General features: G+C 40.4%; 1 protein-coding gene across 1 annotated transcript; it reads left to right on the top strand.

The window, feature by feature from the left end:
- Positions 1–3348: 3348 nt before the first annotated feature.
- On the top strand, positions 3349–14247 carry LOC115134257 (arrestin domain-containing protein 4). Its single transcript, XM_029668046.2, has 10 exons — positions 3349–3667; positions 4060–4115; positions 4240–4537; positions 11099–11168; positions 11358–11505; positions 11837–11939; positions 12081–12337; positions 12562–12724; positions 12897–13051; positions 13169–14247. The coding sequence occupies exons 3-10, from the start codon at positions 4252–4254 to the stop codon at positions 13193–13195; spliced, it is 1209 nt and encodes a 402-aa protein (XP_029523906.1). The 5' UTR covers positions 3349–3667; positions 4060–4115; positions 4240–4251; the 3' UTR covers positions 13196–14247.
- Positions 14248–14739: the final 492 nt, after the last annotated feature.

Here is a 14739-nt window from a genome sequence, read left to right as displayed (position 1 = left end):
AAGGCAACAACTGTTGGCGCAATTATTAGAAAATGGAAGAAGTTCAAGATGACGGTCAATCACCCTCGGTCTGGGGCTCCATGCAAGATCTCACCTCGTGGGGCATCAATGATCATGAGGAAGGTGAGGGATCAGCCCAGAACTATACGGCAGGACCTGGTCAATGACCTGAAGAGAGCTGGGACCACAGTCTCAAAGGAAACCATTAGTAATACACTACGCCATCATGGATTAAAATCCTGCAGCGCACGCAAGGTCCCCCTGTCAAGCCAGCGCATGTCCAGGCCCGTCTGAAGTTTGCCAATGACCATCTGGATGTTCCAGAGCAGGAATGGGAGAAGTTCATGTGGTCTGATGAGACAAAAATAGAGCTTTTTGGTCTAAACTCCACTCGCCGTGTTTGGAGGAAGAAGAAGGATGAATACAACCCAAAGAACACCATCCCAACCGTGAAGCATGGAGGTGGAAACATCATTCTTTGGGGATGCTTTTCTGCAAATGATAAAAGTTAGACCTCTACATGCTTTGTATGTAGGAAACACTGCCGATTTTGCAGGTTATCAAATACTTGTTCTCCCCACTGTATATTTAGAATGTGCATGCAATCATTTTACACCATAAATGAATCACTTAAGGATTTCTTATTTCTTCCTCCTCTCCATCATCTCTTATCTATGGAACATGTATTATTGGGAGTGAGAGTAGCACTGACTGTCCACATGGATAATACAACATAACATAGAGCTCACCAGCTTATAGTCATAAAAAACAGATGTCTACCTCTTTTCAGCCATTCCTATGGGGGAAATGAATGGGGAAACAATGTGGTTTTGGGATAAACACCGAAAACAAGGGGACACTTTTCACATCACTTCGAAACAATCATTTTCGTAGCAGGTTAGGAGAACATTTTCGCTAACCCTAATACTTTTCCTAACCTTAACCTCAGTCTCTTAACCTGCTGGGTTAATTCTCCTAACCTGCTGCATAAGTTCTCCTAACCTGCTGTGAAAAAGAGTGTTTCCCAAAAGCAAGTACATAGGAGATCTTATACATTTTGTTCTATGAAATAATCAGTCAGCTTTATGTGCTTGTTTTGATTATATAAATGCTTCAAAATCCACAAAAAGGTAAATTAGCTGATGAAGATGAATTTATAGAACAAAATGTATAAGATCTCCTAAGCCTGTTTTACCACAGACCTTATTTTCAGTGTTTATCCCCCAAAAATATATATTTCCCCATAGGCTTTGGCCAAGTTAGTGGGCGAGTTTGAATGGTAAGCCAAAAGTAGACGGAAGTCGACAAAGTTGGGGGAGGTACATATGCACCAACAGCAAGTCGGACAACTGCTGTTTCTAGGAAACGCTACAATGGCAGACATTGATTTCGTCATTGTTGTTGCAGATTAAATGGATGCTATCGAGTTTCCAATTCTCCTACACAAAGCTGAAGATGAAAATGGTCCAAGGAATTAATATCCTGATAAGGTAATTGGATACCGGCCCAAGCTCTTTCTAGCATTCACAAGACTTGTTTTGTATTTTTGTGATGTTTTTCTCAAAATATAACCAGGTATTGAGTTCATGGGCTACTAGAATGAGAACATAGGTGTTTTTGCAGCATATGGGATATTCTCTGTTGTTTCCCATTACATCATGCCACTATTATTTTTGATTGTGCAAAATGGAATTGTAACAGATGTGATTAAATGGAGTCCACAAAGATTCTTACCGTATGGTAATTTATTGCATGTCAGCATCACTACAGCCTGGATTGTATTTATTTAATGCTCAACCTGTATGTTGCTTTTGTCAGTAAGCATGTAAAGAACATAATTTGATTCAATCACAGGAAGGACAAAACACTGACTGCACAGAAAAGGATTAGATTATGCATGTACATTAGTTCACATAAATTACTGGGTAAACAATGTGAAAAGTATTAGCCTACATATACATCAGTTCACATAAATGACTGGGTAAACCATGTGAAAAGTATTAGCCTACATATACATCAGTTCACATAAATTACTGAGTAAACAACATGCCAAGCAATATGCCAAGCAGTCAAATGCACTTGATATTTACCCTGAGTCTGGGGTATATGCTCAGACTAAGCCTTTAACATTGCCAGTGTAGAATTCCCCTACAATAACCCATGTGTAGCCTACAATATGTATTCAATTGTATTCACACTTGATAGACAATCAACAAATGTGAATTTGTTTGGTGATAACAATATTACAGACCAGACAAATGTTATGCTATAACATAGGACATCTAGATAAATAAATTAGCTATATTGTCGCAAGTAGGATATTTCACGTATTTAATTTAGAAATGTGATCACATGAAGGCCTATGTAATTAGATTGAAAGGATAAAGATGAATTTAAGCTCTAAATAGTCATCCATCCAAAACAATAAACATGCATTGATAATAACCAATGTTAGTTGGCGACATTAAGCATTTTTGTGAATGTAGTGCCTTTTGCTTCCAAAAACTGGTTGTCTTCCACAATGCCTTGGTTCTGACTTCAAGTTGCAGTTGGTGAGGAGGAATTGCATACATTTCAAAAGTTCATGACCTTTGATCACATGGTTGTTGTAAAGGTCATGCAGTTGACATATAGTCACAGAGTTTCTAAACACAGAAGCGCAAAATCACGAGACTTCCAGGAACACTTGTGAAACAGACCAAGCAGACTAGGGGTTTGAAAAATCTATTAGAGAAGTGAAAATGTTTCCTTAGTTGTACATTTTTATTAAATCTAAAGGCACAACCTAGAATCAAGCCAATGTCTTCAGTAGTTATTACGCCAACAACATGAAAGTGACAAAATTACACATTTTTGTCAAAAACAACTTTATATTGAAAGAGTGTCTTTGATTTGAGGATTTGCACATGCACAATTCAGACCAGATGACGTCTCTGCCCATGAATTTAGCTGCCAACGTTGCCATGACAGCGCCTACAAGTGTGATTGGGGATTTCTATTGGAGAAGCACACTGGAGGCTGGTAGGAGGAGCTATAAGAAGTCGGCTCATTGTAATGGCTGGAATTAAATAAATGGAATGCATCAAACATATGGAAACCACGTTTTTCACTGGACTCCATCAATTCCATTCCAGCCATTATAATGAGCCTGTACTCCTATAACTCCTCCCACCAGCATCCACTGGAGCAGCTTCTGCCCATCTTCATACTGTCCTGTCTCTGATGTAGTCGCAAGTCGGACGATTGGTATTACCCACAATGCAACACACGTGCGAAGCCGGTGAGGGAGGCGTAGCCTGCTAAAATCAGACAGTATTGTGCATTGCAGTCATGTTGTCAACAGCGTGATGCGTCATTCAGAAACATACAATATCTCTTTTTCATAAAATATATCTTTGAATGTTCAAACTAGTTTTCCGTTTTTATCAAAAGCAATCACTTTTGCATATGTGAAAACAGAGTATCCTAAACATTACGCCACGTGCATAACCTACCTCACATTTTTGTGACTCAGGATGAAGCCCGGTTCCAAAACGAATGCAATCACTTATCACACGTTGCAAACTACGCCCACCTTGGCGCTAAAGACAGAACCGAATCTCCTCATGACTCAACTGTTCACGCGCACTGGCTTGTCCCCCACCAATGTAATGTATCATTCGTGATGGTAAATATCGCACTTTCTTGGCTGTGTACAGTCCGTCATCACAGTGAAAATTATGTCCAATGGTAGAGCCTATTACGTTCCAAAGTCAAACCCAATTATTGCGTATACTTTGGTGTAATCATTAGTCCAAAACGGGAGTTTCTATTGGAGAAATTCAGACTGGTCCCTCCCCATTTCGTTCTGTTTGCTTCCGTTTAAGAATGTTTTTCAACAGAATCCGCGTAATGAATAGGCCCCTGTGCTCTCTGGGTGCAGCTAAATCATTCGCTCTGCAACCCCGCTTTCTCTGGACAGCGTGGGAAATTGGCCCAATTACTGTAATGTAAAACAATGAGCATGTCAATTGTGTTTGACCTATTCTATTGAATGTTTCTCATGAAATGTGTTACTAGCTGGTCCATTGCCAAATTCGAGTTTGACGTTCCCATATCGAATCCCAGGACAACAGGTAAATTTAAGATGTTCATATTTCTAGTCTAGTCGATAGGCAATCTATTCTAGTGAGAAAGTTAGAGCTTCTGATCATCATTATAGACTTATGTATAAAACCACCTGTCTCCTTTTACATTAAGTAACGTCCAACGATGGCTGACAAAGTGAAGGTATTCTGTATCATGTTCAACAATGAAGACAAGCGTGAATACAGTCCTGGTGAAGTTCTCTCTGGACACGTTGTGGTCGAGGTGTCGACGGGTGTGTCGGTACAAATCAAAGCTGTCAAAATATCGACCAGAGGATGTGCCCAGGTCTGTTGGGGTGAAGGGACTCGAAAAGCATCATCACCGAGCAGTGCTGTTATAGCAAACACATCATCTCAGTGTGAGCAGGTGGAATACTTCTGCATATCTCAAACTCTCAAAGAAACATCAGGTACTGATCTGATTTTGCAACCTGGTCCAGAACATTTCGTATTATTCTGTACGTGAATTTGAAAACTTAATTTAGTGTGATATGTTTCGTATGGTATGTATTCATTTGTGGACGTCCATTATCCATTTTGTATGATATGTTAAGAATTTGCTAAATGTATAATATGTCATGAATTCCAATTTGCTGCGGCTAACGTTAGCTAGCTGGCTAACGTTAGCTAGGCTGGGGGTTAGGGTTAGGTTAAATGGGAAGGGTTAGCTAAAAGGATTGAGGTTAGGGGAAGGGTTAGCTAGCATGCTAAGTAGTTGTAAGTAGCTAAAAAGTTGCTAAAGTTGTCTGATGAAATTCGAACATGCAACCTTTGGTTTGCTAGACATTCGCTAGGCTTTGAAATTGTGTTTTATTTTACATTGGATAAAAGTAGACTCCGAACTACAAAATGGTATATTATACACTGCCGTTGAGCAACAATGAGAACGTAATTCTGCTTTGAAAGTTGATAAACTTGTAACCCCAGTTTCTTTTTTTTCCTTTTTTGTTGAGAAAATGGCCCTGACATGTTTTTGGTAGACCTACTGGATAGCTCTTCTTTGTCTACACCTATTCAGCATCATTCACATCCTCTTAAGGCTTAGCCCCACCCATCTCTTTACAATAAAGAAAAACTCCAGGTAAAAATACACTATCTAGTCCTTGACCTATATCCTAATCTGAAAGTGTCCAGATAAAAATACTGTATACATATTTTATAATTATTAGATTACGCTTACCCAAATCAAATATATTTATATAGCCCTTCTTACATCAGCTGATATCTCAAAGTGCTGCACAGAAACCCAGCCTAAAACCCCAAACAGCAAGCAATACAGGTGTAGAAGCACGGGGGGGGGCAACCCACCCAGACAGGAAGATCACATCAGTGACTCAACCCACTCAAGTGACGCACCCCTCCTAGGGACGGCATGGAAGAGCACCAGTAAGCCAGTGACTCAGCCCCTGTAATAGGGTTAGAGGCAGAGAATCCCAGTGGAGAAAGGGGAACCGGCCAGGCAGAGACAGCAAGGGCAGTTTGTTGCTCCAGAGCCTTTCCGTTCACCTTCACACTCCTGGGCCAGACTACACTCAATCATATGATCTACTGAAGAGATGAGTCTTCAGTAAAGACTTAAAGGTTGAGACCGAGTCTGCGTCTCTCACATGGGTAGGCAGACCATTCCATAAAAATTGAGCTCTATAGGAGAAAGCCCTGTCTCCAGCTATTTGCTTAGACATTCTAGGGACAATTAGGAGGCCTGCGTCTTGTGACCATAGCGTACGTGTAGGTATGTACGGCAGGACCAAATCGGAAAGATGGGTAAGAGCAAGCCCATGTAATGCTTTGTAGGTTAGCAGTAAAACCTTGAAATCAGCCATTGCCTTAACAGGAAGCCCGTGTAGGGAGGCTAGCACTGGAGTAATATGATAAAAAATAATTGGTTCTAGTCAGGATTCTTGCAGCCGTATTTAGCACCAACAGTCACCCTCGAAGCATCATTACCCATTGCTCCACAAAAACCGCGGCCCTTGCAGAGCAAGGGGAACCACTACTTCAAGGTCTCAGAGCAAGTGACGTCACCGATTGAAACGCCACTAGCGTGCACCACGGCTAACTAGCTAACCATTTCACATCAGCTACATCCGCATAGCGTTGAAAGTTAACTTTATGTTTTCGAATGACATCCCCAAGAGGTAAAATATATAGTGGTCCTAAAACGGAACCTTGAGGAACACTGAAATTTACAGTTGATTTTTCAGAGGACAAACCATTCAGAGACAAACTGATATCTTTTCGACAGATAAGATCTAAACCAGGCCAGAACTTGTCCGTGTAGACCAGGGGTCCCCAAACTTTTTCCTGTGAGGGCCACATAACTTTTCCCTTCTCTGATGGGGGGCCGGTGTCAGTTTGTAACAGAAAAAGTGTGACGATCGTAGGGGAGCTTAAAAAATTTATTGTTTTCCAGAAAGCCACACATAACCAAATAACCCTTTCCAGGTTCTTTACAGAAAAAAAGTCAGGAAACAAATAATAACACTATTAATGAAATAAATAATAACTAAATAACCCTCTCTGAGTTCTTCACAGAAAAAACAGGAAATAAATAATAACTAAATAACTCTCTCTGGGTTCTTCATAGAAAAAAAAGCCATGGAACATTAACTTTCTGTCGTGCCATGCACAATCTTAACAGATAAAAGTTCAGCTCAGTTGTCAGAGCAGAATCTCTCTGACACATATGAGCAGTCTCTTAAAGTTCTTGTGTTCCTTCCTTATAATCCTTTTGTAGGTTCCAGTAGGCTTGTAGACACCGCTGTTTGCAGCTCTCTCTCATCAACTTCCCTGTGAAAACCACAAAAGAAGCAGGTTGAGAAACTGAACTAAGTGATACAGCACCTACACAGCACAATACATTTCACTACCAGTATGGTTGTAAAGATGGATTTTATCCCAGTAGATGTTATTATGATTATATTTGTTTATGCTCAGAATGACTCATTCAAGTCAGAAAAGTGAGCTTACCTATGTATGTTCATCAGTGTGAACTGTGGGCCTGCATCTGGCTGGTGAGAAGTTGAATATCAGGTTCCATTCTAGTTACAGCCAGTCTCAAGCACTGATGCAAATGTTCATCTGTCAATCTTGATCTCATCGGGGTTTTCAGTAGTTTCATGCGAGAAAAGGTTTTCTCGCAGATATACGTGCTGCCAAAAACTGTGGACATTTTCATTGCGTGTTTTTTGATGTTTGGATATGTGTCGTTTGGGAGGGCGGCATAGAAGTCAATGAGACTGTTGGGCTTGAATGCGTCTTTCAGAACATCACAGTTCTGTAACTCAGCCAACTCAAACTGATATGAAGGCTGGGCTTCATCAATGTCAGCAACAAAGGGGTTCTGAAAAAGACGGATTTCTTTTGCATGAACATGTAGTTCACTGAATCGCACACCGAACTCCGCCTTCAGCATTTCCAGTGCTTCCACGCACTTTTCAGCTGGGAACGGGACCGCTGGGTTCTCTGTCGACAGGTTTTGGGTAGCAGGAAGATGGACGAAGTTGCGCTTTTTCACTTGTTCCAAAAGCAGCGCTAATTTCACCTCAAATGCTTTTATGTGTGAATACATGTCGCAAATGAGTTTCCCCTCGCCTTGTAGCTGCAAGTTAAGGCTGTTAAGTATTTCTGTCACGTCTGTTAAAAATGCGAGGTGCCATTTCCATTCTGGGTCGATCAGCTCTGGGACCGTTTTGTCTTTTAAATGAAGAAATGTGTTAATTTCGGGTAGCAGCTCGTAAAAACGCCTCAAAACTCTGCCCCGGCTCAGCCATCGGACCTCTGTGTAGTACAGCACATCTCCGTGCGTAGACTCCAGTTCAGACAGGAATTCTTGGAACTGCCTGTGTTTAAGTCCCTTTGCTCTGATGAAGTTTATGCACGACACCACAACCTTCATTACAGAATCCCACTTCAACACTTTGCAGTACAGTGCTTGCTGGTGAATTAGGCAGTGGACTCGTAGCGGGGCGGTGAGACCCCTTTTTTCCAACTCCCGGTTCATGCGTCCTATTAGACCGCGAGTTTCGCCCACCATGCTAGGAGCCCCGTCAGTCGTGATGCTAGCTAGCTTTGACCAGTCCAGGTCCAACTTCTCCATGGTTTGGCACACGTTGTCAAAAATATCCTCTCCCGTTGTAGTCCCTTTGAGACTTTGGAGGGCTGCCAGCTCCTCGCATATCTCAAAGTTTGCGCTAACTCCACAAATAAAAATGAGCAGTTGCGCTGTGTCTTGCACGTCCGTGCTCTCATCCAGTGCTAATGAAAAAAGTCAAATTCTTTCGTCTTCTGCTGCAGCTGGGCATATACATTACTCCCGATTTCTTCAACGCGTCTGGTGATTGTACTCGCCGACAGACTTACGGCATTAAATGCATCTTTCTTCTCGGGACACACCTCCTCCGCGACAGCATCCATACATTTCTTAACAAACTCTCCGTCAGTGAAAGGCTTACCGCTTCTTGCTATCAGTTTAGCAACCCGAAAGCTGGCCCGAACGGATGCCTGGTTCAGCTGAGCTTGGCGTACAAATGTATTCTGCTGAGATAGTAGTCCACTTTTTAGCTTTGAGAGTTTGTCTGCTCGTATTTGGCCTTGCAAGCTATCGTACTTGTCTTTGTGACGGGATTCATAGTGTCGGCGAAGATTGTATTCTTTGAATACCGCCACCGTCTCTTGACAGATGAGACAAACAGCCTTTTCTTTGCATTGAACAAAAAAAAAATTGTTTGTCCACTGCAGGTTAAATACCCTGCATTCTGAATCAATTTTTCTCTTACCTAACCTTTTCGCCATTATTCCGTTCTCTCTTTGACAGGGCCGGGCCTAGGATTTTTTTTCTGGAGGCCAAATAGGAAAAAAATTCGATAGCGTCTCTGGTATTGTTCAGAGGGCCGGGCCAAATGTGCTGACGGGCCGTATCCGGCCCGCGGGCCGTAGTTTGGTGACCACTGGTGTAGACCAATTTGGGTTTCCAATCTCTCCAAAAGAATGTGGTGAATGATGGTATTAAAAGCAGCACTAAGGTCTAAGAGCACAGGACAGATTCAGAGCCTCGGGCTGATGCCATTAAAAGGTAATTTACCACCTTCACAAGTGCAGTCTCAGTGCTATGATGGGGTCTAAAACCAGACTGAAGCATTTCGTATACATTGTCTTCAGAAAGTCGCTGCGCAACAGCTTTTTCAATATTTTTTGAGAGGAATGGAAGATTCGATATAGGCCGATAGTTTTTTAAAATATTTTCTGGGTCAAGGTTTGGCTTTTTCAAGAGAGGCTTTATTACTGCCACTTTTAGTGAGTTTGGTACACATCCGGTGGATAGAGAGCTGTTTATTATGTTCAACATAGGAGAGCCAAGCACAGGAAGCAGCTCTTTCAGTAGTTTAGTTGGAATAGGGCCACTAGCGGGTATGCAGCTTGAAGGTTTAGAGACCATGATTATTTTCATCATTGTATCAAGAGATATAGTACTAAAACACTTGAGTGTCTCTCTTGATCCTAGGTCCTGGCATAGTTGTGCAGACTCTAATTTGCTTTCTTATGATCATGATCTTTTCCTCAAAGAAGTTCAAGTTCACCCAGACACTTATCTAAATGTATGGGTCATGTGAAATAAATGCTATAACCCCCTCCCCCCACACACACAGACATCTAGCTAAGTGGATGGGTCACTATTGTCTGGACATGTACATGTGTTCATGAAATACAATAGATGGCCATAATTACCCCCAGACACACCTGGCTAACTTGATGGGTCATGTAATCATTCTCTTGCAAAGTGGTATTTTTTTTTTAGACATGTAGCCAGCTAGCTAAACAGTTTACCGTAATCCCAATCCATAGCTACAGTACAAACGGGTTGTCATAGCTAGCCACTATGCATGAAATGCTGGAGTATGAATCTGCAGGTAGCTAAACGCTAACCAACTAGGTGCAATGTTAGCTAGCTAGCTAACATTAGGCTATAACTAGCAATTTCAAATCGATTTCTGAGATACAATTAATATTTTTACACAGATCATACATAAATGTATCTAGCGAGCCAGCAGACAAATGTTCGCTAACTAGCAAACGGTAAGCTTTAACTTGCAATAAAAACGACTTTCTGACTAAATTAGAAACGTATAATCTGAAAAAGTAGCAAGACTCTTACCCGTATACATGGATGAACGCTTCACGGCAGCGTCTCTTTTCCGTTAGGTTTGTAGCTAGCTACAGCTTGTTGTGTTGAGTAACTCTGGTTCACACTGACCTTGTGCAGAAAAGTAGTCCATCAAAACTTTTTCCCCCTGAACTTTGTTGATAGAGCCTGCTATATTCTGGGCAGCAATGTTGAGAGCGGTAGCAACACTTTTGCAGATCTCTATGGCTAACGTTATATCTTTAAAAAAATCTGCAGTAGCAAGGATTATCTACACATACTGACCAGCTCATGTTATAGACAGAAGCATGCTTCATGGCAGACCAATCCGAACTCATCTGTCCAAACTATCCATTATCTCAGCCAATCATGCTAGGGGAAAGGTTCCTGTCTTTTTCCGTGGCTAAACCAACTAGGCTTGTAATTTTACCATTGTTTTTGTATTTACAGATTGCATAGTCGTTTGTTAATAAGGCATATGAAAGCTAACATGCTAAGTAGTTGCAAAGAACAAATAAATAGTAGTTGAAATTTGCTAAAGTTGTCCATGCTGAGATTCGAACACGCAACCTTTGAGTTGCTAGATGTTCACGTTATACAGCTACCCATCCATCCACCCTCTTTACATTACTATGTTATATCTAGTCTATGAGACCAGGCTGAATTTTGATGTAACAAATAATTTTATCAGGGCTGTAATGTACACTACCTTTAGGAAGTTATGGAATCGCTAGACCTTTAGCAGGCCCTATGCTTTCCAGTCAGTGATTATAATAAAATTGTTATAAAATGTTGATTACTATATTTGACTGAATTGTCTTTGTTTCAGATGGTGAGGAATTCATCAGTCTTGATGAAGGGCATTATGAGTTCCCCTTTCATGTGGAGCTCACTCAAACGTGAGAGAACTTTTCAGGCGGAATAGGAAATTATGCAATCAAAGCTTGATTTACCTCATGATGATGTCTGGCTACTGTACTAACTGCAACAGCTAATGGAGACTTCCATTGTACACTTTTCAGCATGCCTGAATTAATTAGGCTTTTTTGTCAAATGAATAATGAGTGACATTCCATAATGTCTTCCAGGCCCCTTGTTACCTCTTTTAAGGGGAAGTATGGGAGTGTTTGCTATGAGGTGACAGCTGTATTACAGAGGCCCTTGAATCAAGATCAAACTGTCAACAGAGAATTCTCTGTTATCAGCCATGTTGATGTCAATTCCCCATGGTTACTGGTGAGTGATAAGTCTTCAAAATAGATTGCATTGGCACGTCAGTTTTTGTGTGTTTTGTATGTTTTGTCCTACTGTATGTTTTTAACCATTTTGTGAGTTGGATGGAAAGGATGGTCAGTTTGGTTTTCATACATGCAACACATTGGCTCTCAACCATCTTGCTGTCTATTAAAACATAGATGACACCTTTCAGATTTTCAAGTCTGACTGTGGGAACTTCTTTTAAATGATGTTGGTGTATCCGACAGTAACCACAAAACATTTAGCAAAATGTTAAGTGAAAGTAGCATTCTTGGAAATCTCCCTTGACTCGTTTGTCATTATTTTGCAGTCCTCTGTGTCTACAAAAAACAAGAAGATGATTGGCTGTTGGATTTTTACCTCAGGCCCCATCTCTCTGAATGTCAATATCAACAGAAGGGGCTACTGTAACGGTAAAAATGTTTCTAAAGTTTGTTTTTCATCATTCATGTTATAATGAATGAATATGTGCCGTCTCTAATAACAACAGTTAAATTATAGTGCAATGTCCTCAAGATTCATCTTTTCCCTCAAGATTCATTTCTTCATTCTAGGAGAGTCAATCCCCATCTATGCTGTGATTGAGAACTTTTCTTCTCGACTCATCGTGCCTAAAGCAGCTATCTACCAAATACAGACCTTCATGGCAAATGGCAAAACAAAAAGTCATACAAAGTTGGTTGCCAGTGTGAGGGGTAACCACATTCCATCAGGCTGCACAGACACCTGGAATGGAAAAACACTGAAGATCCCACTTGTCTCTGCCTCAATTCTCAACTCTTCAGTCATCAGAGTGGAATACTCCCTGGTAGTGAGTGCCCTTTTCTATGGATACTTTGTTACTCTAATCTATTAAATTGTTAAAGTGTGGTAAATAATGCCATTGTAGACTACGTTGTGTTGTTATATCATCTGCAAGTTTTTTCCCTTGATGTGTGTATGCTACAGTAAGTAATAGGTAAATAAGGTGATTTCAACTAAGTCAGCATTCAGATGGTATAATGTATGCCTGCTTATTTCCTTTCCTATGTGGAGGTCATGGCACAGATACCAGGTGCTAAGAAACTCAAGGTGGAGCTTCCCATTGTGATTGGCAGTATACCATACAATGGCCTTGAAAGCAGAAGCTCCAGCTTGAGCAGTCACTTCAGCATGGACATGAGCTGGCTTGCACTGGCGCTTCCTGAAGTGCCTGAAGGTAAGGAGAGGCATTACAAAAATGCTCTCACACACACACATATGAACATATATGAACTCCCGTTTATTGCCATGGTTTACCTTCATGTATTTGTGTTGAAGCTTTCACCAACACAGTTTTGAGTAGATACAAAGTTTATTCTGACATTGTTTACCTTCTGGTTAATCCCCAGCCCCCCCTAACTATGCAGATGTGGTGTCTGAGGAAGAGTTTGAACTGCACAGCCCCTCTTACTCTCAGTCCGAGGAGTTAGAGAGACAGCTTCGTGCACCAGCCTTTGTTTACATCCAGGAGTTCAGGTTCCAGCCTCCACCACTGTACTCTGAGGTGAGTTCTCACATTTGGTGTCTCACATTGTTAACTAAACATTTGACTTATTCTGAGAAGTGCTTCAGGCTAAATGTTACGTTTCTGCTTTCTAACAACGGTCTTCATTCATAACAGGTTAATTCCCACCCAGTCCATAGTTAGGCTAGATGTTGAGCCTCTACATCATCTGTTAAAGAACCAAAGTGATGCCTTCAAATTGCAATGTTGCACAATGTTTATATTGTGGTGGAAAGAGTGTAATATAGAGTGATCAAGTCGTGAACTAATTAAACTTTGGATTTAAAGCAGATTAACAGTATTTTTTTGAATGTATAGTTTACCCAAACTTGGCAATAATAATTAAAACATTCAACTTTTTTGAATTTTTTGTTTTGTAACGCTTTGGCAGAATTTACAATTACCTGTCTTTTCCATTTGAATCTGTCTCAATCTGTTTATTGTTCTCTCTCTTAAGTAGAAGTATACTAGGCTGTGTTGAGAAATGGAGCCTACTCTTTACATGACTGTTATTAGAAATGGAATTACTGCACAGCACATTGTTGTAGCAGGTAGGTGCAACATAATATAAGATAACACACCTTATCTACTGTATATAATGTAAAGCACTTTGAAAGCTACTGAAACCGATTTTGTTGTTGAAATCTACAATAGATTTATTCCTGTATGTCGTGAATCCTTTCCTGTTCAGGGTGTATAATATAACATGGCCATTATTTTTGATACATTGTAACTAAAACGTTGAAAATGTCTGAGCAGAAAGAGTAATATGCTTTGATAGTTCAAAAGTTACGCAAAGGTATTAATTCCAGGTGGATATTTTGACCTTGGAGTTGTTCCTTCTCAGAATATATTGCCTTATCTGAAATGTAACTGATGTTGAGTTTACATGGTTGGTTTTGAATTGTGAGTGCCTAGGGAAAACCTTGGATCATGCAGTGTTGTGAATGTTTATCAGGTACAGACGTATGTATATATGTTAGTTATCATGTTGCTATTTACCAGTTTATCTATTGAAATGTATACTTTTGCAGGATGAATACAAAAGACATATTACCATACTACTGTATGTGTTAGATTGTATCAGAATGGCATGTTGCTATTCCATACATCAGTCAATCTGAACCCAGTGGGTTTCTGTTAAACTTTAATTTTTGTAATTTTACAAAGTTTGAATAAAATCATTTGAAAATGCTTATATTGTTCACTTTTATTTCTTCCTCTATCAAAAACACAGCGTTTGATGTTTAACTTAAACTTAATCTGCATTGTCATTAGTTTAAACAGTTAAACATTACCATCCACAAGCTAACCAGTGAATGCGCAAGTGTATTGTGAAATACAAACAAGGTTGAAAATGCACTTAGTACTTCAAGCACAGTTCTAGCCCTGACTAGTTATGAACAAGAATAAGAGGCTGTTATTCAGATTCCCGACCAAACATTTTTGATGGGGTTCCAGATTATTTATTTGTGACGTTAGTGGTCAGCTGCCTCCCAGCAGCACAGAGTAAACAGGACCGCAACAAGGGACACAGATCAGCCTTGTAAATCACTGAACAACGTGGGGAAACACACCACAGATATCCATCTCACCTGTCAGAGGGAAGCTACGCTACATAAACACAATATGTAAAGTGTTGGTCCCATGTTTCTTGGCTGAAATATATAAAATAAATCCTTAATGTT

The sequence above is a fragment of the Oncorhynchus nerka genome, linkage group LG9a (genome assembly GCF_034236695.1).
Source record: "Oncorhynchus nerka isolate Pitt River linkage group LG9a, Oner_Uvic_2.0, whole genome shotgun sequence".
NCBI lineage: Eukaryota > Metazoa > Chordata > Actinopteri > Salmoniformes > Salmonidae > Oncorhynchus > Oncorhynchus nerka.
Note: the sequence above shows the minus strand (reverse complement) of the source record. Positions and strands in the feature narration are given on the sequence as shown.